The sequence below is a fragment of the Carassius gibelio genome, chromosome B19 (assembly GCF_023724105.1).
Source record: "Carassius gibelio isolate Cgi1373 ecotype wild population from Czech Republic chromosome B19, carGib1.2-hapl.c, whole genome shotgun sequence".
Classification (NCBI taxonomy): Eukaryota; Metazoa; Chordata; class Actinopteri; order Cypriniformes; family Cyprinidae; genus Carassius; species Carassius gibelio.
In genome coordinates this window covers 23826728-23850528 of record NC_068414.1, presented here as the reverse complement: position 1 = coordinate 23850528, position 23801 = coordinate 23826728, and the positions used below count along the sequence as shown (strand labels likewise).

The 23801-nt window shown below is 39.5% G+C and overlaps 1 protein-coding gene across 2 annotated transcripts in view; it reads left to right on the top strand.

Annotated features, from left to right (window-relative positions):
* The window catches only part of csmd3b (CUB and Sushi multiple domains 3b), a 403590-nt gene that overhangs the window by 178039 nt on the left and 201750 nt on the right, over nt 1-23801 (top strand). For both annotated transcript variants that reach the window (XM_052583645.1, XM_052583646.1), the window contains exon 5: nt 2054-2261. In XM_052583645.1, the coding sequence (XP_052439605.1) occupies nt 2054-2261 (208 nt within the window). The remainder of the gene's footprint in view (nt 1-2053; nt 2262-23801) is intronic.

Here is a 23801-nt window from a genome sequence, read left to right as displayed (position 1 = left end):
TACATATGTACGAAGTGTTTACATATTTTCTGCAACACACCAAAAGGCTACCTCAACATTGACTTGGTGAGGATCATTTTAAACATGCCTACAGGCACTAAGTCACACTTCATTTGCATATTTTATTTACAAAAGTTCTATGAGTTGTGCAAGAAAAACAATTTAAAATAAAAAAAACATATTCGTATTCTTGTTACATATTTAAGTGAGATGCAACCACATTCATCAGTGTAAACAAAAGAGAACACTCTCTCACACTCGCCCAAACACACCTTTGTCCGTTTTGTCTCCTGAGTTCCTTTTATGTAATGGCATTTTTATGAGGCTGTCAATCACATGCTCAGTGACATTAATAGGTGTGTGTGTGTTTGTGTGTGTGCGTGCGTGGGCGTGCTTTTTACTGACATTAGCATTGATATAACTGTAGTTTGGGTTTTAATGTCTCATGACTTTTTCCCAGCCAACAGAGTGTGGAAATGTTTTAGGACAAGCTTGAATTTGCAACACAAAACATGTATTTCAGACTCCCTCTCATGTTTTTCTCACCTTTCAAATCATATCATGCCTTTTCTTTTGTTTTATAAGTTTATTATGATGTTAATGTTCAATGAGAGCTTATTTACCTCACTTCTTTTACTGTTTACTCACTCTGTGTCATTCCAAACCTGTTTGGCTTACTTTCTTGCTTCAAACATAAGACACAAGAAAATACATACATATATATATTTTTTGCATACAAAGGAAGAGAATGACAGTCACTAGTCCTCATCCACTTTTATTCTATAGACAAAAAGCAGCTTGAACATTTCCTAAATACTTAAGTCATGTGGAAATCCATATAACAGTCATTTTAAATCAGAAGTACCTATATCGTTTTCATAATAAGAGACGCGAAGCAATCGAATGAAATTCAATGAAATCCACAGATGTTCCAGAAGATTCCAGCGGATATTAAGAAAATATCTGACTGCTGAATTTTGTGATTATCCTATTACAATAGAGCTCTACTGAGAGGTTTACTATCAAAGGTAGTAAACTGATAAATATTAGCTTTACGAAAGATAACCGCTAGAAGAGTGAGAGGCATCAAGGTTTCCATCAGTCTTTCTGAGTGCATGTGCTCTTTTGTATTTCTGCCTGTGAATGCATGTCATGTATGTACGTTCTCAACATTTAATGTATGCAAATGTATGCGTGTGCGCGCATCGACATGGCTTCCATCATGGACATGTCAATGCGTCTCTCTTAATTGTTTCAATGTAACTTCTCGTTGCCAAGACTTTTTGCACCTTTACTATGTGTCGATCCCAGGTAAAAGTGATTCTCCACATCGGAGCATCACTTTTTACATATTTATGTACGCACTATATGTACGTTCACATGGCTCTGTGCCATGACTGTACGTGCATATGAGTGAATGCTTGTTTGTATAAATTATTTCTATATAATTTATCATGTTTGCACAGACTAGTCCATGTGTCTTTATCTGTACATAGTTCTATTTGCAACTCGATTTCCAAAGACGAAATTACAATTTGCAATTGGTAAATTCAAAAAGATCACACTCAAATTTAATTGGACACCTACTAGCAGAAGAGACCAGAGTTGAGCTCTGAGTCTATTTGGAAATGCAGCTGGGACCTTGTTTTTCTGAAAACCTTTTTGTGACGGAAACCATTTACAAAACTTAAACGAGAGAGGGACAAATATATAAAAGCAGCCAAAAGAGCCACTGCCTCACTAAAACATGATAAAAGGAATCATGGGACAGCCTGTTTTAAACTAGTGCGTGTCGAATTAATGAACGGCACCGCCAGATAGCCACAGTTTCTCTCTCATACGCTTAAAATTGAACAAAATCGCCATTAAGCTATTTTTAACTCCCAACAATGGGCTGTGAATTGGCGCAGAATCCATTCAACAATTGGTGTTCAAATGTGAAAAGTGGCCTCGATTTAGTCCAAAAGGTTCAGCTGTCATTTTCTGCTGTATAAGTATGTCTAGAAATTAAAGGCCGATTCCTAACACAAGTCTTTTCGTGTTTGGTTGACAGCTGAGGACACATGTGGTGATACTCTGAGGGGTTCAAGTGGCATCATTACGAGTCCCAATTTCCCGAGTGAATATTACAATAGTGCGGACTGTACGTGGACCATACTTGCTGATCCCGGAGACACCATCTCCATCATTTTTACAGACTTCCAGACGGAGGAAAAGTACGATTACTTGGAGGTGGAGGGGTCCGAGCCACCAACAATATGGTGAGTCCAAATGCCTTGCTCTCTGGTGTTTATTGCCATGCTCATCCATCTTGTGGTGCAAACGGTGGCAGCTTCCTGTCAAATCTCTGTCTAAACCCATGGACATCTTAAATGAGCCATCGCCCCCATCCGTGATCTCACGTTTGTAACTGTGTGTAATCCATCGAATCTGTGATTTAGATGTTATCTTGCATGTTTTAACGGCAAGCGTTTCCTCATTTGGTGTTGTTGCCATGCCTGTGCATTATATGTCGTTTCCAGCAGTACCTTATGGATGAAATCATTAGTCATAATGGAAGCATCTAATGTTTATGTCATCATAATGTTTCACCTCTGCTGCTTATTGATTGGGCTCAAATTGGGCTATTGATTCATTCTCTCCAGCCTTGACTACCCTGGTGATGATGAGTAAAAGATTGGTAATTATTACCAAGTTTTTTTTTGTTTGTTTGTTTTCTTCTTCGTACACTACGCTACATTTGTTACAAAGGGGAAAATCCATTGCACGCTTGTGCAGCTCTTAGAGGAAATGAACATGAGTATCGATCGCCTGAAATGCCCTTCCTCTTCTCTTTAACATTTTAAATTGAACTCAAGCCAAGTTTTTAATTACATCTCATTTGGAAAGTATGGTTTGGATATCAGTCAGTGTCATATAGGCAGTAGCGTTCCGTGGGGTTTCAGTCAGGTCCTTCAGTAAGCAACTCAAAACTACTTACCCTTACACATCTATCTTACACATCTCTGTAACAGCAAACGTAGCCATGTGCCGCAGAGAGGCTCTCAACAACAATGACAGTTGATCAACAATTCAACAGTAGGTTAGATTGGGGTGGGTTATTAAATGCAGAGTAAATTTCCATAAGTGGAAAATGGTGGTAATTGGTGGATTACTTTTTGCATTGTTCCCCATATCGTCCTAAAAAAAGAAAAGAGCAAGAGCGTCCCTTACTCTCCTCTATAGAAGTTGGCAACCCTAGCAGCTCCGTTAAATGCTCGTAAGATTTCCTATGATTCGAAGCAAGCGGTCAAGGGAATACGTAATGGCTTCAGGCGTGCAGCGGCGACATGTTAACACATTGTTTACAGTGATTTATTCAAGACAGTGTCTTAGCGGCAAGTGAGGGCACGTCAAAGAGGATTTTAAAAGCGAGCCAGCGAGCCTGATTTGAATATGCATGTTATGTAGATGAGCCGGTCCTTTTCCAATGCTGATTGCTGCATAAACAAAGCACAGCGGACATCTGAGGGAGCTGCTGATACATGTAGATGTGAACGCAACAAGCTTCACTGCCCCGTGTATGCACTGCTCCTTCATCCGAGACTAGATCAACAGATAAACCTGCCTCATCACTTAATCATATCTGGCATTAGTTTTGCTGCGCATTAATCTGTCTTGTGTATAATTAATTTGTTTTGCAAACTTGTGCGCGCCTGACCTTTCGTGTGAATTTGGATTAGGTGATGCCACCCCTCACCTCATCGCAGATCTAACCTGTCATTTACAGAGTGTCCCGACATCTCTCTCACGCGCTTCTGGGTCACCGCCTTTCAATGATTACCTCTTATTGGATTAGTCAAAGCCAGGAGACATTGGGAACTCCTGAAAAAGAAGCACCACGGGTAGTTTGGTGTGCTCCAGTGATGCGTAATTGATGTCTTTAATAAAGGATAAGCTTCATTCTCTCTGTTCCAGTCTTAGTGCTGTCTGATTGAGCAGCTTATTTACTGAAGTGTTTTCTGCTCAGAGTATCTCTGCATTTTGGGCAGGTCGCCCTAAAAGCACCCCTGGTGTTAACCAGAGCACAGAGTTCAAGTAGGTAAAGGGCAGCTGTGCTGGAAATGGAAATGTAGATATATTAATATGATAATTTATTTGCTATTTTGCACCTGCTTTCTGTTGCAAAGGTGATTTTGAAAAACAAAGAGTGGTGGTTCAAAGCACGTACTGTATCTTATAAGAGGTTACATGTAAAATGCTTCATTTTTATTCTTGACGTTTGCCAGTGCAAACGTTTCATTAGGAAATTACACAGACAGTTACTGTCGCATTTCATCAAATTATTTGCTGCTAATTGTCAATTAATGATGTTGTAAATGGTCTGTGCTAACTAGAAAAGGCGGCATTTGCTGATTTTATTATTAATATGAAGAGTTTTATTCTCTATTTGAATATTTGCATGTTTTTATTTTATTTTATTTTATTTTATTTTAGAAATTATTATTATTATTATTATTATTATTATTATTATTATTATTATTATTATTACATTTAGGGCTGTCAAATTGATTAATTGCAATAATTCACATCCAATTTAAATAATAAAAAAATATATATATAAATATTACATTTATTATAACATTGTATTTTAACAATTTCAGGGAGAAGGTGGATTGGAAAATTAATAAATTTCTCAGCATTCAGAATTGTACATATGTTTAATTTATATATATATATATATATATATAATATGTTATGATGTTTTGTTTATTTTCTTATTTAAATTAGATTTAAAATTCTATATTTACACTCACAGACTTTTGGGGCCAACTGCTTTATATCTGATGAAATGCTCATCCCTTTGAAGTGTTGAACCATTGCAGGCATTAAGGTGTGGCTGCTCACTTTACCAGTCTACTTCTCCCCTCTCAATTCATTTCCCTCTGATTTAAGTTCCCCTGAGCTTCCACTGAAAGCTGCATCGTCATTCCTCCCCTGGATCCGTCAGCCGGCTCTTTAAGAGGGCCACAGTCTGCTGTGTGGCTTATGATGGTGCTCTGACAGCTTCAACGCGGCTGGCGTATGTATAGATATCTCCAGCAGCTCTTGGTCTATGAGCTTGTCCAGCCTGTCAGCATTTCAGAAAGTCATCTCTTCAGCCCGAACCTGCTGTGGTGGTCAGAATGCGACGAGAGTGATTAGATCCAGCGTTGTTGTGAGAGCAGACTTGATTGAAGCCAGAATGTGACAGCTCGGTTGCCATAAACGTGTTGAAGCGTCGTATCCATTCCCTTAAAGTCTTATCCGCTGTATCTGCCAAAGTACAATTTCAGAAGTGCTACATCTCAGGGTTTAACTTCAAAAAAAGTTTTTGCCCAAAAAATGACTCTTGTCCGGAAATAGATATCTCACACAGTCATTTAAATCAAGGCCTGAAATGTCTCAGTTTTACTTAGGACGGAAGAAGAATGAGCCATTTCTCACTGGGGAGACAGTGGGATTAACTCCAGACAACTCCTCATTACCTCCCATCACAATTTATCCTCTACTTTTATTGGAGATGATTGGATTAGATCACTTTTGCTCCTCTCCATCACTCACAGGAAGGCAGTGTATTGACCATGTTTCAAAGGGCAAGGCAACCTCACTTTCCGTTTACTGCACTATGGTAGTCCAGTGCATTGTAGTCATAGATAATTCAATGCCACAGGCGCTTCCTTTTCAACCTGCGGGCTGTGATTTACAGCGTGTGCGATATAACTCACGGTTTATTTATCTGAAGCGCAGGTTATTTGAGCAATGGAAGATTGTGTTTGTGAGGTGAAGGCTAGTTTGCCTTAACGTGTTTGTACGAAGAAGATGTTGTTTGTTAAATATCATATAGCAGCTTGACAGATGAGTGTGCAGAGAATATTACAAAAACGCAGACTTCAAGATGTGACCTGGTTGTTTAGCTTATAGTGAAGTGGAAAGAATAATTAATGGAAGTCAAAAGTCTGGGTTACAAAACTGCACTTTAGGCACAACCTTTGATGGGAAATATTTTTCAAAGAAAACTCTTATGCTCGGCAAGGTTGTATTTATTTGATCAAAAATACAGGAAAATAGTAATATTAAAAATAAAATACCTTATTTTTCGGACTATAAGTTTATTTATTTTTATTTTATTTTTTTTATATAGTGAAAATAGATTTGGAATGCCTTAAAGCTCCACATCAAAATGTTGGTTTGTTTAGTAATGCTTGAATATCGCAGCACTCAGTTTAATGCATTTTACCAGATTGAAATCCATTTCCCCAAAATCAGAGCAGAAAATGTGAAAACGGCTGCAGATTCTGTCAAGTCGTGACACACACAGACTGTGTGCATGAATGCCAGCAGAGAACCCCTCCAGCTCACTTTGTGTTTGGAAGAGAGGCAGGAGCGGCAGGATAATTAGCAGTGCCCTTTTAATTTTGGAACATGTAAAGCAACCTGGCATCTAAAGGCTACAAATACAAAGTTACCTAACCATGATGAAAAATGATACAGACTATCAACCCAGCGCAAAGGCATAAAGTCTTTTCATGCTGTCAGGATGGTGTCTATTTAAGAAGCACAATACGGTAGTCTTTTTGAAAATCTTCGCATAAAATCCTTGAGGCATGTTTTTAATAAATGTACATGATCAGAAACAGGTGTTGTGTTGTTGCTTTATCTCAGGATATGAGCTCGAAATGAAGATTATTTACATTTCAATTCATCATGCCTTTGTCATTGAAAAGCCCTTCCTTTTGTACTAGACTGGCACACAAAGGTGCTTTTCATATAATTTGTGCTTTTCTTTATTTCTTTGCCAAAAGCTTAAATAACAACAGGGGGGAGGGGAAGACTAAAGTGAATTGAACATCAATTGAGAGCAATGTTATGCATTCCACGTTCCAATCAATTTTGTTGGCGCACTAACCGACGTTCACTTCTGGGAAATCTACAGCACCCGGACGGAAGCAGCATTCTGAGCAGGAAGTGCCTTCGGTGTGACCTTGAGAGACATGGACTTTAGTTTCCCTCAGCATGTACACACTGTTAGACGGATTTAATTGAATGCATAATCACATGGATAACTTACACTCTGATGCCATCATTCACTTGATACATGTAAAAGTGAAATTGTATGCACATTTACATTACCATTCAAAAGTATGGGGTCAGGGGAGATCTTTAATGTAAAGAAGTCTTTACTGCTCACCAAGACTCCATTTATTTGATCACAAAAATAAATTTGAACTGTATTACTGTGAAATTGTATTATAATTTAAGATTACTGGTTTCTATTTGTTTGATTTAAGGGTGAATTTTCACCAGCCATTACTCCACTCTTCAGTGTCACATGATCCTTCAGAAATCATTCTAATTTGCTGATTTGGTGCTTAACATTTATTATTATTATCAGTATTGAAAACATTTATGCTGCTTGATATTTTTATAGAACCTCTCTCTATCTCTATCTCTCTCTCTCTCTCTTCAATGAATACAGAGTTCAAATCATTCTTTTACAAAGTAAGTCTTCACAATGGATAGTTTACTTGCTGAAAAATTATTAAATATAAAAAATAAAATATAATATATAATATAATGACGCCAAACATTTTTAACAACAGTTTCTCCTGTTATTATTATTATTATTATTAGATGCATATACACTGAATTTCTTTCCATTTTAATTCTTAAAATGTGTATTTTGATTTTAAATCTCAGCTGCTGCTTAAATTCCATTCAAATTCAGGTAATCAATTGATTTCAAGTGTAAATGCATGTTTATTATTATTATTATAGGCATTCTCTAGTAACACTACACATGCTATTTTATATCCTGTAATGTAACCAAATATTCCTATAAGTTTTAGCTCAAAAAAACACATTCTCTACACGCTTGCTGTCCTTCAAAAGCCTTTAGTAGCTTAAAACAAAACTCAGGGTCTCTTCAAAGAAAAAAAATGTGAAGGGCTATATAACCCATTATAGTTGGCCTTCTCTTAAAGTGCTTTTAGAAAGTGAGGAGAGTTTGGGGCTCAGAGTTCAGTGACATTCAGTGGTCGGGATGGGCAGTGTTAGGGCATTTATCAGCGGCTCGACAGACCTCAGGCAGCTCAGAGAGCAGCCGGCCTAAAGTGGAGGTGGCAGACAACCAGAGGCTGTCAGCTTTGCCAAGTGAGAGATAAGAAGCTCGGACAGCAGTGCCTGGCAGGAGCGGCAGCATTCTAGAGCGTCACAGTCCTTCAGAATGGGTCTTCCAGAGCAATTCCTGCCAAGTCCCCATCACGCTTAGTCACTGTAGTCAGGTGGGATCCTTGCTAATCCGGCTAGTGATCCCACTCGTTCTGTACCTCGGACCCCCCTTGAGGGCTTAGTGGTCCGAGGCCTGTTTGCAGGTGCATTTGTAGAGGAGCCGAGACAATTAGTGTGAAGCTAGCGGATCTCTGAGAAGGCTTTGTACTGAACAAACCTTGCCTGTGTGCTTTATTTTATCCCTCTTTCAAAAGAACCAGTACTTTTATACACAGATTTTACTTTCAGAAAAAATGTACAAATATACAATTTAGGTTCTAATGTGTATATGCTTTTGTGCCTTTTTTCTGAGAGTGTACATAACAGAAAAATTGGACTCTGGAGCACAAAACCAGTCGTAAGCCGCATGGATATATTTGTAGCAATAGCCAACAATACATCAACAAATGACCGATCTTTTATGTAGGGGTGCGCCGATCACGATCGGCTGATCATTATGCGCATCTCGTCAGTAAAGCCGGTTCTCTAATCAGCTGTAAATTCCTTCAGGTGCGTAATTTCACATAGAACAGCTGTTACTACACAGAGCCATTGTTAACTGAGAAGATGCGCAAATCCATGTTCATTTTCAGCGTTTATTTACGCATCTTCTCAGTTAACAACGGCGCACCCCTACTTTTATGCCAAAAATCATTAGGAAATTAATTAAAGATCATGTTACATGAAGATATTTAGTAAATTTTCTTCTGTAAATTGTAAGTTTAGTAAGTTTTCTTCTTCTTACTTTTATTAATGTTGTTGTTAGTATTTTTGTTAATAACAAATGTTTGGTGATATTAAAGAGCAAATGTTCTTTAATATTTAGTTCCTTTTCAGTCGGTCACCGATGTGGCGTCTCCGTTCCCTCCTTCAGGGAACGAGGGTTACCATACATAACAGAGACGTTACCGTTAGTTTTTTTAGTAATTACACTTAAAATGAACTACATTTATTAATGTATTAAATGTTACAAGATGGTTTCTGTATACTGCCTGTAAAATAAAAAAAAGTTTATTACCATTAAATATTTATAATAAAAAAATAATAGATTTATTATTATTAATTATATTGTTTAGTGTATTTTTTTTACATTAATTTATCCATTTATTTTACATTTATATATTATTACAAGATTCAGCAATGGCTAATGCTAACTAAACTATTTAATTTTTAATCATTCCATGGACCAGCTTACATGTTAGTCTAACTTTAATTTATTACACAGGCAAGCACAAATTATTTTCTAATATCAGTCAAAATCCTCTCTACTTCTTCATCTCATGTAATGTACATGTATGCAGGCTGTTTTGCCTGCATAGAAAGTAACTTTATTTTCAAATGTGCTGCATAGCCATAAACAGAAATCTGAAAAATTCTAAAATCAGCACATTGACTCTCGTGTGGCACAATGGCTCAGGCTGTGGTATGAATTTCATTCGGAGCTGTGCGATAGAGCCAAAATGGCTTCCAGTCACAAAAGGCCCTTAAAAGCAGAAACAGTCAACTGATCATACATCACAGTGATTCTGTTTTACGTGCTTTAGTTTGTGTCCAATACAAAGTGAAGTGAAGATCTGTGTTTAAATTGTCTTCTTTGTCTAACGTCTCTCGCTCAAGGACAGAGAACGTCTCAGGTTACGAATGTAACCATGGTTCCCTGAGAGGGAACGAGACACTGCGTCCTCTGAAGGGACACTATGGGGAACACCTCGTCGTGACCCGTGTCTGAAGCATACTTTGAAAAACGCCAATGTGTTGGCCGGCGACAGCCTCTGACGTCGCTACCGGCGCGACTATAAATACGCGCCCGTAGGACCCGTCACTTATCTTCTTCGTGAAGCTTGCGTCCGAAGCATGGCAGGGAGCTAGAGGACGCAGTGTCTCGTTCCCTCTCAGGGAACCATGGTTACATTCGTAACCTGAGACGTTCCCTGTCAAGGGAACTTCGAACTGCGTCCTCTGAAGGGACACTATGGGGAACAGTATACCCACGCCGCCATGCTGAGGGGAGTGCAGGCCAGAATCATGGCAAACACTAAGTACCAACTCTACCATTTCACCGGGAGTCGCCCCTGGGACGGTTCGACGGCTGTCCATGACATTATCCCTTATGGCCAAAGGCCTAAGCTACATACCCAACTTACCTGAAGGGCCTCGGCCCGGGGTAGAGCTGAAGGCTTGGAATCACGAAAGATTCCTTTAAAGGGATATGGCTAAGAACTTAGCACTGTTTATTACCAAGTCTTGCCTGTCACAAAGGAGGGGCTCTCGTGGCACTCTGATAAGAGCAGCTCGTAGATGGAATGGCCCGGGAGCAGAGCAATTGGAGGACGGAACATACAGATGAAGCCTCGGCCACGCCTGTACCATGGCGTCCAGCCCCAATGGAGCTGGATGAGTCAGAGGAAGCCAGAGGGGATAGTGCGACGCTCTCTTGAGCCGCAAAACCGATCCACCCAGGTCTGGCCAATCTCTCTAACTCTACTTCAACACCTTGGTGCGAAGGCGCCATTCCCCGAGCCTCAGCCCCTGCCTCAGCAGGATGTCTGCTCTCACAGTGCGTCTCAAAACAGTATGTAGTACTGGAGCGCTCTGATGAAAAAACGAGAATTCAGTCTCCCATGAGAGGAGGACTCCGAGCTCCGAGCAGCATGCTCATAGGCGACCCTTTTAGAAAAGGGGAGCGCTGCTAAACTACCACGAGAATTGCCCACACAGCCCCCCATGTTAAGGGGCGGTGCTTGAGGTGTATAACAAATACACACTGGTTGGATGAAGCCCAAGGAACCCCGGGGCTAATCATCTTAAGAAAGGGAACGAAGCGGAGCGCGTAACCCTTACCGTACAGGATTTTAGAAAGTGCGCAGAGCCTTGCGTGCACACTTACCACTTACGTGGATTTGAGACAGTGCGCAAAGTGTTCACGTGCACACTGACCACCATGTGGTTTTGAGAAAGTACACAGGCTTAGCGTGTGTACAGAAAAAAGTTACCTGACAACCACTGTATGTGGGAGCTCACCTTCAGAGAGACCTGTGAAGCCTACTATCTGATAACCACAATATGTGGGAGTTCACCAACAGAGAGGCCTAGAGAGGCCTACTACCGGTTACCTGATAACCACCTCAGTGGAAGTTAATATGGAACTCGACCCCAGGGAGGCCTGGTGAGGCCTACTACCTGACAACCACAAACCGTGGGAGCTTGTTTTTTTTTTTTTTTTTTTTTTTTTAGTGGAAACGCACAGCATGTGGGAGCTAAATCTCCAGGGAGGCCTGGTGAGGCCTACTACCTGACAACCACAGTATGTGGGAGCTCACCATCAGAGAGGCCTGGTGAAGCCTACTATCTGAAAAGACCACAATATGCGGGAGTCCACACAGCCCCTCATGTTGAGGGAAGCGATGCTTGTGGTGTATAACAAATACACACTGGTTGAATGAAGCCCAAGAAACCTCGGGGCTAATCATCTTAAGAAAGGGAATGAAGCGGGGCGCGTAACCCTTACCGTATAGGATTTTAGAAAGTGCGCAGAGCCTTGCGTGCACACTTACCACTTACGTGGATTTGAGACAGTGCGCAAAGTGTTCACGTGCACACTGACCACCATGTGGTTTTGAGACAGTACACAGGCTTAGCGTGTGTACAGAAAGGTTCCTAAGCATCGCAGAGGCGCTGGATCGCACGGGAGAGGCGAGCTCCAACCCTCAAGCGAGGGGAGCATCACCTGAGGCAGTACATACAGAAGGACTCCGTAACTACCACCTCCCCGGATGCGCCAAGCGGCCAGGCGGCCCCTCAGGGTGACCTGGCCGGATATCCATGATATTCCCTGCAGTGCTATGCCAGTTCTGACGATCAGCCAGGCTCCTCGGGAGGGGTGTGGGACGAGCAACCGCAGAGCGCTTGCTTCCCGCACGTGGAACTCGCTCCGCGGTGGGTGTCGCGCCCTGGGGGGGCGAACCCACGCGGCACGGCCGCCTGCCGAAAGCGTGTGATCGTGGCCAGAGCACAAGGCTGGAACTGAGCACTGTAAAAGGAAACTCACAGAGTCTGTTAGAAGACATAACCACCAGCAACATAACACCCATAAGCAGAAAGGGTTACATACTCACCCACCCTCCTGTACTGGAGTCCCGCTTTACGGGGCGTCCCCTTTTGGTCCGGACCGTCAGTAAGGAGGTCACTATGAAAAAAGGACCAACCAAAAACATAATAGGTCCAGGATAGGAGACTGTTATGTGAGAAACTTTCCACCTAACCACGATCAGGTGGAGCGCTGGTGGCTACAGGGGAATTAGGCAGGGGAGAAATGAAACAGAATTTAAAAACATCCAAAAGGAAGTGACAAACTCCTAGGTATCGCTCTGATCCAGACGAGAATGCTGCCCCGTCTGAATCACATCCTTCAGACCCTGCTTACCTCTTCGTGACCCGCGATTCCTCTTGCCCCTGCCCTCAGGCGGGGGAGGAGCACGAGCCGCGACACTAGCCTTCTGCGCCCGTCTTCGATCCTCAGATCGAGATGGGCCAGGACCCCTTTGTTGTTCGGGCTCTGCTACTGCGTATGATTTACCATTTAAGCGGGATGTATCCTGGAAGGGCTTAGATGGCAAAGAGGGAGATTTTAGAGAGGATGTTCCCCCACTGAGAGACAGCAAGCCAGCATCTCTTCTACAGGGGGCATCCTCTCATAGCCGTCCTCGTGCATGCCATCGATATCAGCATAACTCGTATGCTGAAACCGATGGATGCAAGAGAAAACGGCCTCTTCCATTCCTTTTCAACTTCTGCATGTAAGTCAGGCAAGAATGGAAGGCTCACCTGGGCTGCGGGCTATGGTCAGAAAAATAACACTCATCGAGTCTACCTCGCGACGTTACCTTTCTGGCACACTTCCATGGCAAGTTTATTTATTTTTATTTTTATTTAAAAAAAAAATATATATTTTTTTTTTTTGCCGCGGCGCGATCCATAACCTCTAACAGCTCCCCTTACGCAGAGCAGGAGAAATGAGCGGCTCAGCCTCAGCTTCTTCACCACTCTCAAATATCTCCTGCTCTTTCTGGTTAGAACCCAGCAGAGCACTAACTTCAGTGTCAGAAAGGGTTAATGACAACGCATCTTCCTCTCGAAGTTCGCTCTCGTTTGCCGCCGGAGAGTGTGAGAGGAAAGTCCCTCTCTAAACTCCTCAGCGAGATCCACCTGCGATCCCCACGAGCTCATTCTCCTCCGTGCCTCGGCAACGGCGGGTCTTGAGCCGCGAGATCCAGATGACAAACGAGAGCGGAGCTTTTCCACAGAAAAAACGCTCGCAGTGCGCGCAGATTGCCCCCTCAAGGACATCGCGCGCGTGCTCTTTGCCCAAACAAGAGACGCAAAGACTGTGTGTGTCATCAGGTGTCAAATAACGCTGACATGGATGCACACACTGTTTAAACGCCTTGCTAGTGGATGCCATGATAACCATAATAGATCGCTCTTACCATTCTGGTCGTTTCTCAGATGCACGCTTCAAACAAAACAGTCAATGAAGACGAAGAAGATAAGTGACGGGTCCTACGGGCGCGTATTTATAGTCGCGCCGGTAGCGACGTCAGAGGCTGTCGCCGGCCAACACATTGGCGTTTTTCAAAGTATGCTTCAGACACGGGTCACGACGAGGTGTTCCCCATAGTGTCCCTTCAGAGGACGCAGTTCGAAGTTCCCTTGACAGGGAACATCTTTTCATTGTAGATCTTGTTCCCCAGGGAACTTTAAATACAGGATGTTTTAATACTTCCTCAGTCGATGACTGTTAGGACGAGGGAAGCCATTAGCGTGGAGAGTATGAGGATGTCTTGAAGGAGTAGAGTTGGAAGGAAAGCGTTCGGCTTAAAGTCGCCATGAACTTGCATTTTAATCATACTCCCAGATGGTGGTTTGTAAGGTGGAGACGTGTGATAAATTCCTCATGACCATATTGGGCAGCTGCTCTGCCAACCTGCTACATATCAACTGAGCATGTAAATGAGGAGGAAAAAGCCAATTACATGGAAATTTGTCAAAATATGCAGCATCATGTGTTGTTTTTGTGTGTATTGGCTTAACTCTGTGTTTTTGGAGGTATCCATCTGTTTTATTTGCGTGACTGTTTGTGTTTGTGCACTGTCAAAAAGCAATTACATTTTATTCAGCATGCAGAGCTTTTTGAGTCACACGCTGAAAATGTGAATTATTTTGAATCTACATTATAGAAAAAAAATTGCATATTAGACCAACAAAATTCCCCTAGATGTTATTCCAACTAGGCAGTCTTTCCAGAACAAAGAGCTTCATATTGAACAATTTGTCAAAGCTTTTTTCAGTTCCCAATATGCGTTGCATTGTAAATAAATGATGCCCATACTTTTATATGAATATTTTTTCGCCATTTGCTGTCATTCTGTTATTTATCGTCAATTTTAGTTATCTGTTAAAAGTCCATCTTTTAATTTATTTTAAATTTTTAGATTGTCATCATTATTGAGAACTATATATATGTGTGTGTGTGTGTGACCCTGGATCCCTGGTGTCAGTTTTTGGAAATTGAGATGTATACATCATCTGAACGTTGAATAAATAAGCTTTCCAGTGATGTATGGTTTGTTAGGGTCTGAAAATATTTGGCCGAGATACAACTATTTGAAAATCTGGAAATCTGAGGGTGCAAAAAAATCTAAATACTGAGAAAATCACTTTTAAAGCTGTCCAAATGAATTCTTAGCAATGCATATTACTAATAAAAAAAAATGAGTTCTGATATATTCAAGGTAGAAAATGTACAAAATATCTTCATGGAAAATGATATTTTCTATATATATATATATATATATATATATATATATATATATATATATATATATATATAGTTATCTGTTGTGTAGTTACCTGTATTTTAAATTGAAAATTGAAAGTGAATGCACACATAATAAAAAATAAAAAAAGCTGTTCTTTTGAACTTTCTATTGATCAAATATCCCATGATAAGCAGCACAGCTGTTTTTAACTTTTATTATAATTAGTAATGTTTCATTAGCACCTAACAAGCATAAGAATGATTTTTGAAGAATCATGTGACACAGAGGACTGGAGTAATGACTGCGACTGCTATATATATATATATATATATAATATATTTATATATAAAATATAAAATATAAAAAATAGGTTCTATAAATAAAGCACAAGGCAGGAAAAAATCTCACAAACCCCAAACTTTTGAATAGTAGTATGTTTTTACACTGTTTTTAATTTGTGATTGAATACGCGCGTGTGTGTGTGTCTGTGTGCGTTCGTTCGTGCGTGTGTGTGTGTTGCAGTCAGAGCTTTGTGAGCCGGTGGCCTGAATTCTTCAGTGATGAATTAAACATTCTGAGAGTCCCAGTAAAGACAGCAATTAAACATGGCTCCACGCACCTTGTTTTCTTTTGTGTTGTGGAGGCTGTATCTCTCTGCTGTTCTGCAGCAGTGTAATGGCTCATGTTTTGGCTGGGCTCTTTGCATCTGTAATAATGTCCAGTGCTCTGGCTAAAGCCTTTCTATTGTGGACACTGGGCACGCTTCCTAGAAAGGGGCGTTGTATGGGAATGCATTACCATTTTGTTGAGTTTTATCCTATTAAAAAATCCACTTTCCTTTGAAGATGACTATTTGCAGCATTTCAAAGCTTTCCACTTTTTATGTTATTACAACAAACACACACACACAAAAGTAATAAAAGTTTGCTTTATATTGTGTACACAGTGAGCGGAAACACTTGAAATGTTTGGTACAACTGGATAAAAAGCACTCTGAAAGGGGAAAAAAATGCAAAGATAAGGGTCCTTGTAGCTATTTGTTACATTATTTACATATTTATTGCATTAGTTGATCCATATTAGCTACACAAATCTGTAAATAAAATAAAGCCCACCCTTTAACCCCCATTGCCCCATATATATTGTTTGTACTGATGATTTTTTCTTGCATTACAGTCGATTAGTCTCGAGACATTAACATGTTATTTTGTGCTGATTGTGTTGATAGTATTCAGGATAATTAACATACTGAGTAATGTCTGTTGTGAGTTAATTTATGGTTGAATTAGATTAACTGAATTTGATGCAAATGTCTCTTCAGCCTGTAGTGTAATTATGTCATGATAATGAGACTTTCCTAAGCAACAGGCTCATTAAAATGTTTCTAAAATATAACTATAAACATAACTATAATAATGATACTCATAGGTATTAATAAATTACCGTGGAAACAGCTATGTAAGTATTAGAAGAAATGATCGAACAAGTCTTGAACTTGATAAAATATACATATATTATGTAAGTATGTTTTTTCATAATTAGGAATACCAATGGAATACGTTAGCTTTTAACATAGAAAACAGTGAGATATATATAAAAAGCATTTGCAAGACTTTTGGCTGGTACATTGGAAGAAGCACCTCCCATTGCAATCTGCCTGCTCTGAGTGTGGCGCCTGACAGCTCGAGATGAACAAAACGTTACAAATGAGCGGATGCTGCCACCAGCGCCCTCATCTCTTAAATCTGTAGCGTGCCGAGGCAAGGTGACGAACAAAAGAGAAACCTCTCTCAGTCATCTATCCAACAACAGGCTCTTCTGAATGAAGAGGCAGCGCTCTATTGTTATTGATTGTTAGGGAATGTGTCCTAGATCTCAATGTGAAACTATGATTCAGGGGCCGACAATAAAGGGACCAGGGCACCAGGCGTTTCAATTATGTACCTACGCTGTGGAAAGATAATTTAGAAATGCCCACCTGTGGCCTTGCCACAAAACACAAACCCTTAATACAGAAAAATGGGCTTTGTGTCATGTATAAGTGTTGACATTTGCTGCGGAAAATAGAAATGATCATAATTTAAACAGAAATTTACTGAAAAAAAGGCTACGCTTAATTTATTAATTTAGTTTCTTTATATGGTGGAAAACTGCAATAGATCTAATAGGAGATTCCATGTAATTTAAAAATACTATTAAATCATACATTTTTGGAATTCATCTTATAATTTATGGTGAAAAATCATAAATAGGCATTACCACAATACACTCTTCTCAAATGTGACGGCTCACATTCATTCCTTTTTCCATTTTAATTCAAATAAGTCTTTTTTAATCCGCTATGAACATTAGGGTTTATGTTACAACTAATATTGTTAAGTTAATGTAAAATGAATACATCAGCTCGTGGATAACACACACTGGGTAAACTGGGTAGGAAAAGGTGCACAAGCAACAGGGATGACTGCAAGCTTGAAAATGCTCTCAAGCAAAGCCGATTCAAACACTTGGGAGAGATTCATAAGGAGTGGACTGAAGCTGGAGTCAGTGCATCATGAGTCACCACGCTCAGACGTCTCCAGGAGAAGGGCTACCACTTCTGAAACATAACGTCAGAAGCATCTTACCTGGGCAAAGGAGAAAAAGAACTGGACTGTTGCTCAGTAGTCCAAAGTCTTCTTTTCAGATAAAAGTACATTTTGCATTTCATTTGGAAATCAAAGTCTGAAGTCTGGAGGAAGATTATAGAAGCACAGAAAACAAGCTACTTGAAGTCCAGTGTGAAGTTTCCAAAGTCAATGATGATTTGGGGTGCCATGACGTCTGCTGGTTACTGTGTTTGATTGGCTAGCCAACATGCCTGACTTAAACCCCATATAGAATCTATAGGATATTTTCAAGAGAGAGAGATGGGAAACAGTCGATCCAGCAATACAAACGAGCTGAAAACTCAGTAGTGCCTCAGCGGTGCCACAGGCTGATCGCTTTCATGCCACACACACACATTTGTGCTAAAGTATTGCCTGCATAAATGAACATACATTAAAGATCTTGAACTTTTCTGTTTTGCAGATCCTTTTTTTTTTTGGATTGATCTAAGGAAATATTCTAATATTTTGAGATACTGGATTTTTGACTTTCATGAGCTGTATGCTCTAATCCTCAAAATTATTATTATTTTGTTTTTTATGTTTTAATTTACATGTAATGAATCTAGAATATATGAAAGTTTTACTTTTTGAAATGTTACAAAATAAAACCTTTTCACGAAATTCACATTTTTTATGTGATCCATCCCTATATATCGATTTAAATTACTTTTTTAAAGTATATTTCATTAACAAATGTCACTTTATTTAATTGTCAGTAAAATGTCATCACTTCACGATTATACTTAAATTCCATCATAAAAGATTGTTAAAAAAAAATTGTATTGATAGTTTTTTAATAATTTTAAGTACAATGGCCACTTTAAAGATTTTAATGCTGTTGCTGAAGGAGTACTTGAGCCGTATTGATGGGGTTGCAAGGGTCGAAATGATTAAAAGTTTAAACACTGGTTACTCTTTTACAGTTTCATAATTCTTTCCCCTGATTACTGCATCATTTTCCTTTCTCTGCACAAAAGACGCAACATACTTGCCCTCCTACAGTACGTTCTGAGTGACAGGTCTGGAGACTGTGATCAACAGAGTGTAGAGAATTGATCTGTTCCTACAAGATCCTGTAAACCTGTTTACAATCCTCTCAGCGCCCTACACATCAAGACTCGGGTTGAAGCCTGTACAACAGCAAAAACAAACAGCCACACCAGAGGATGGAACAGTCCAAGTGATTAAAGTTGAATGTGTTGTGATAGTGATGGGCTTTTTAGGATTCAGAACAGGTTCGTGGTGGAAAGGATGAGGGAATGAGCAGGTGGGCCGCCACACAGAACACAGCTGCTGCATAGCGACAGAGAACAGAGTGAAAACACTAGAGTGCCACACTACTGACGTGACTACAGACACGCTTAAGACTCCATCCGGTTGTCTCTTCCTAAAATATTCATTAGGGCTGTTCATTAGGGGTGAAATGAGGTTGGCAAATCGCATTTTGATGTGTCTAGACAGGATGTCAAAAGCAGCATGACGATGGCTTATGCACTGTGGATTTTCTAGGCCCTCCAATCTTGGTTACATTTGAGTTAGTACACTTTTATTTCAGGATAGGATATTGCTTATATGCTTTTTTCACAAAACAGTTCTGATTTTTAAAAATTTCGCTATGAGTGCAAATATCTGAGACATCAGTATTATTATTATTTTTATTTTATTTTAGAATAATTAAAAAATTATATTATTCATATGTTATTAGTTATTTCATGTTATATGTTTTATTATGCTTAAAGATAAAGTTATGTTGGTCCATGTTCAATAAAAATGCTCATATGACGTTGGTAAAAATAACATTATTTTGAGTATTTGGTGTAATGCAATGTGCAATGTGTGGTTTAAGGTTCAAAAAACACATGCTGTACGTTTTTGTTTCTCCTCTTTGCCCGCCTTTCTGAAACGCGTCAAATTTTACAAAGCTCATTGTACTGAAAAGCGAGGTGTGCTCTGATTGGCTAACTATCCAATGCATTGTGATTGGCCGAATGCCTCAAGTGTGAGATTGAAATGTTACGCCCCTTACCATATTGTGATGCCGTGTGTCCCGACAAGACAAAAACAATAAAACCCATACAAATGAGGCATTTGTTTCATCGAGTGGGGACATAATTACTGATTACAATGACTTAAACTTTATTTTTTTTGTTTATCTTGCTGTATTAACATAAAACCATGTCTGCATTTTTGATCGGAGAAATGACAAACAACAAGCTCTAACAGTTAGTCTACACTGCTCAAAATGTACATTTGAATCATCAGTAACAAATCCTTTACATATGAAAACATACTTACAGACTGTGAGTCAGAAGTGCCAGACTGTCCTTGCAAAGTTGGAATTGCCCCACTTTATAGAAACAGACACCGGCATTGTAGGCTACTCTCACAGGAAACAGTCCTCCGCAAAATGCACTGCACACATCTGAATATTTGGGTTGAACTGTTCCGGATTTGATTCGGTGTTGAAATACTAATTTCTAGTTGTGTCCTCTTTTGGGAGGCCAAACAAAGTACCTTCGCTTTCACAACAAACACACAGCATCTCCACAATATGTCGCCAGCGGCTACAGCAAGAATAAAAGTTATGCCTTCATTCTTTGCGTGAACATTTGGGCGGCATTATGTAAATCTGTCCACACAGTGACATAGACGTGTTAGAATGAGTGGTTTTAGGTAGGAGTGGTTGACTCTTAACTTTTATAAAGAATATCTCTTTGGATTTGAGACTTTAATATTTGCAACTTTACAGACCTTCTTTATGCACCAAGAGCTTGCAACACTCTAAAGAGAAAGGAACAATTGAAATTGCATCATATGACCCCATATGACCATATGACATTAACATCATATTACATTTAAGTCTCATCGAGTTTACAGTATATGCATTTTTGCATTGCTTCAACAATAATAGCTAGCTATACAGTGACAAGAATTATTTTATGTATCTGTATTCATTCACATAGCATACTGTTATTTAGCTGTTATTATTAATAGTCACCTTATTTTCAGATCATTAGCCAACAAATATTCTGTAAAAACCGTAAGTGCAGTGGAGGTTGCAGACACACAGATGGATCTTTAATTTAACTGAACTGAGTGCTCGCTAAAAACCAGCTCGCTCATAGATCATTCTGTGTATTAAGTCATTACAAGTTCATTTTAATTCTGATATGTGGCTTTTTAATTATTCTATTAATTTTCACAAGCCTCACCCATTCGAGCTAATTAGTGGACTTACAAACATAGGTGGCAAATATTACACTCAGCAGTCAACCAGTCACAGTAACGTGGATGCACTTCCTCCTCTCAATTTACATCTCTTGTATCTTGCAATATACTTTAAGTTAGAAAAAAAATGTAGGGAAACACTTTACTTAAAGGTGTCCTTGTTACACATTACATGTACTTATTATAATAATTAATTATGCATAATTACATGCAAGTAACCCTAAGCCAAACCCTAACCTTATAGTAAGTACATGTAGATAATCAGTATTTGTCAGTACTTAAATGTATAATTAGACTGTTACAAGGACACAAAATAAAGTGTAACCAAATTGTGGATTACATTCCACTTGATCACTTTTTTCATGTTATTTGTTTTATTTTGAAGATGCACAGCCTCTCGTCTCCAAGAGACAGTCAAATCACTTAATTATTTATTGATATATTACACATTTCCACAGATACTGTATATCCTTAGATCTAACAATCTTTTTTTTTTACTGAAAATGCATTCTAATAACATCAGTAGTTCAAAAAATATATATGTCTGCACCATATAGGTTAAAAATAAATGTAATATATGATATTTTGCTTCTAATGCACATTTAATGTCTTTTTAAGAGTCACTTAAGTATTCAAATAATTCTGTTACCATTGTAATCATGTTATCTCAACGCATGAGGTGCTGAGCTGGTAGTGTGTGTCCATTGCCTGGGCTACGGTGCAGAGTTTTGTTTATTATTCATAGAGTTATAATACTTAATCATACGTTCTGTCATGCTGCATGATTAGAGAAGCCCTCTAGCTGCGAAACCTTTGGGAAATTTGAAGAACTGAGAGAGAGAGAGCTGTGTAATCCATTACAATCCGTTCCTCTTTGGGGAATTAGCCCTCTTATATGACAAACCAATGGCACTTATGATGGGATTTATTACTGTCACCTTCCCAAAATACTGTGTGTGTTTTTCCTAATATGTGACTCCAATATATATCTACAAAACTAATTGACGCCTGACTGTGATTGATTATTTGATTGAGGGACTGATGTTTAATAAACGCAACAAAATCGATTTAGGGTTATGGTACATAAGATTTATTAGGGATCATTTTACCCAGACACATTTCATCACACTGTGCGGCTGAAAGTCCAAATTCCCATTTCAATAAAAAAAAGCTATTTTCTGTGATTAAAGACACTAAACCGTCATTTCAGTCTGGGTGCATATAATCACATTCACTTCGGTATCACACCATTGCTTTGAGCTTTCAGAAGTCAAGCTTCTTACCCAAAATGGCACATATGCACAAAACAAGTCTAAAGACCTCTGTGAATCATGTGATTGAAGAGGAATCAGCCTGCCGAACTCAAATGACATTTGCCATCACGCATTGTTCACTGTAAATACAGATTTTATTGAAATGGCTTTTGGTGGTGTTGGAAACCAAGCCAGTGGTGAAATATGCTCCAGAGTAAAAGCATTGCGAGGTCTAAGCTGGCGTGTGAGGTTCATTTATTCTCCAGTGTGCCACACCGCCTTCCTTCCTCCCTCCCAATCTGATCCTCAAAATGGAGGTTTTGGTCACGGGCCAAACAAGATATTCATGTGGAAATGTGACCAGCGTGCAAGATGTCTCAATGTGGTGGTCTCTGATTTACATAAGCTCCACGGAGTCAGTTAAAGAGAATTCTTCCAAGTAACTTAATTATTGCCACTGTACTGAGACAGCAGCACTGACAAAGTATGTAGCATCCAGACAGCATATGAAATATAAATGGTTCAAAACTTTTTATTTTTTGGATAAAAAATTAGTGACATCTGTGGCCACAGGAAATCACTAGACTCTCGCACTGCTCTTGTGTGATCTTGGTCCACTCTTCTTTATAGTTTGGTAACTGTAGTGGGTTTCTAAGCTTTGTCACCAAGGATTTTCAAGAGGTCTTCAATCGGGTTTAGATCAGCACTCCAGCACCGATTCCTTACTGAGAGTCTCCACATTATCCTGTTTTCTTGTGCATTTGTCTTGCATAAACATAGAGCCTTTTTGGAGGACTTAAATAAATTAGTATCACTGAAAGCTGCAATGTTCAAAACATCACAGACATAGAATGGCCAACTTCTCTTGCGGTGGTTAAAAGTAAAAAAAGAAAAGAAAAAAAAAGAAAGAAAACACGAGTGTAAAATTTTGTTCAGGGTTCTTTTTCAAATATCTAATTTTATTTTTTTTATACTTTGCTTCAGAATACCATTAATGTATGAAACTTGAAAACTGTCCTCATACTCCTGTTAGGATAACTTAAAATAGGACCAAGCAGTGACGTTTTTCCTGTGTTTTTCCATTTTCTACTGTAGCACACAACAAAAAGAAAAAATACTATAATTTAATATAGTTATGTGTGTGTGTGTGTATGTGTGTGTGTGTGTCAGAGTGGTCCAGCAAGTCAACAACAGAAATAATGAACATTGCAACCACTTTTTCCCCTCTGTACATCATCTGTATCCCCCCACCCCCAGGTTTGTTGAGCATGATTGTTCACAAAAAAGCCCCTTGCAGTTTGGATAGGAGGGTCCTTCCCACTGTGCTGAGATGGATAAAGTATGGCTCCCACAATGCCATGGGGGTGGAGAGGCCTTGACTCCATGTAGCGGAGAACAAGGGGAGAGTGCATGACGAATGGGAGGAGGGAGGAGTGTTGGGAAGGAGGGGTGCTCTGGCACAGAAGGAGTGCCCGTGGAGAACACTGATTACTTACTTTCAAAACATCAGTTTGATGGAGAGACGCGAGCGGCTTCCTAGCGGCCTCTCATTCGTCTGGGCT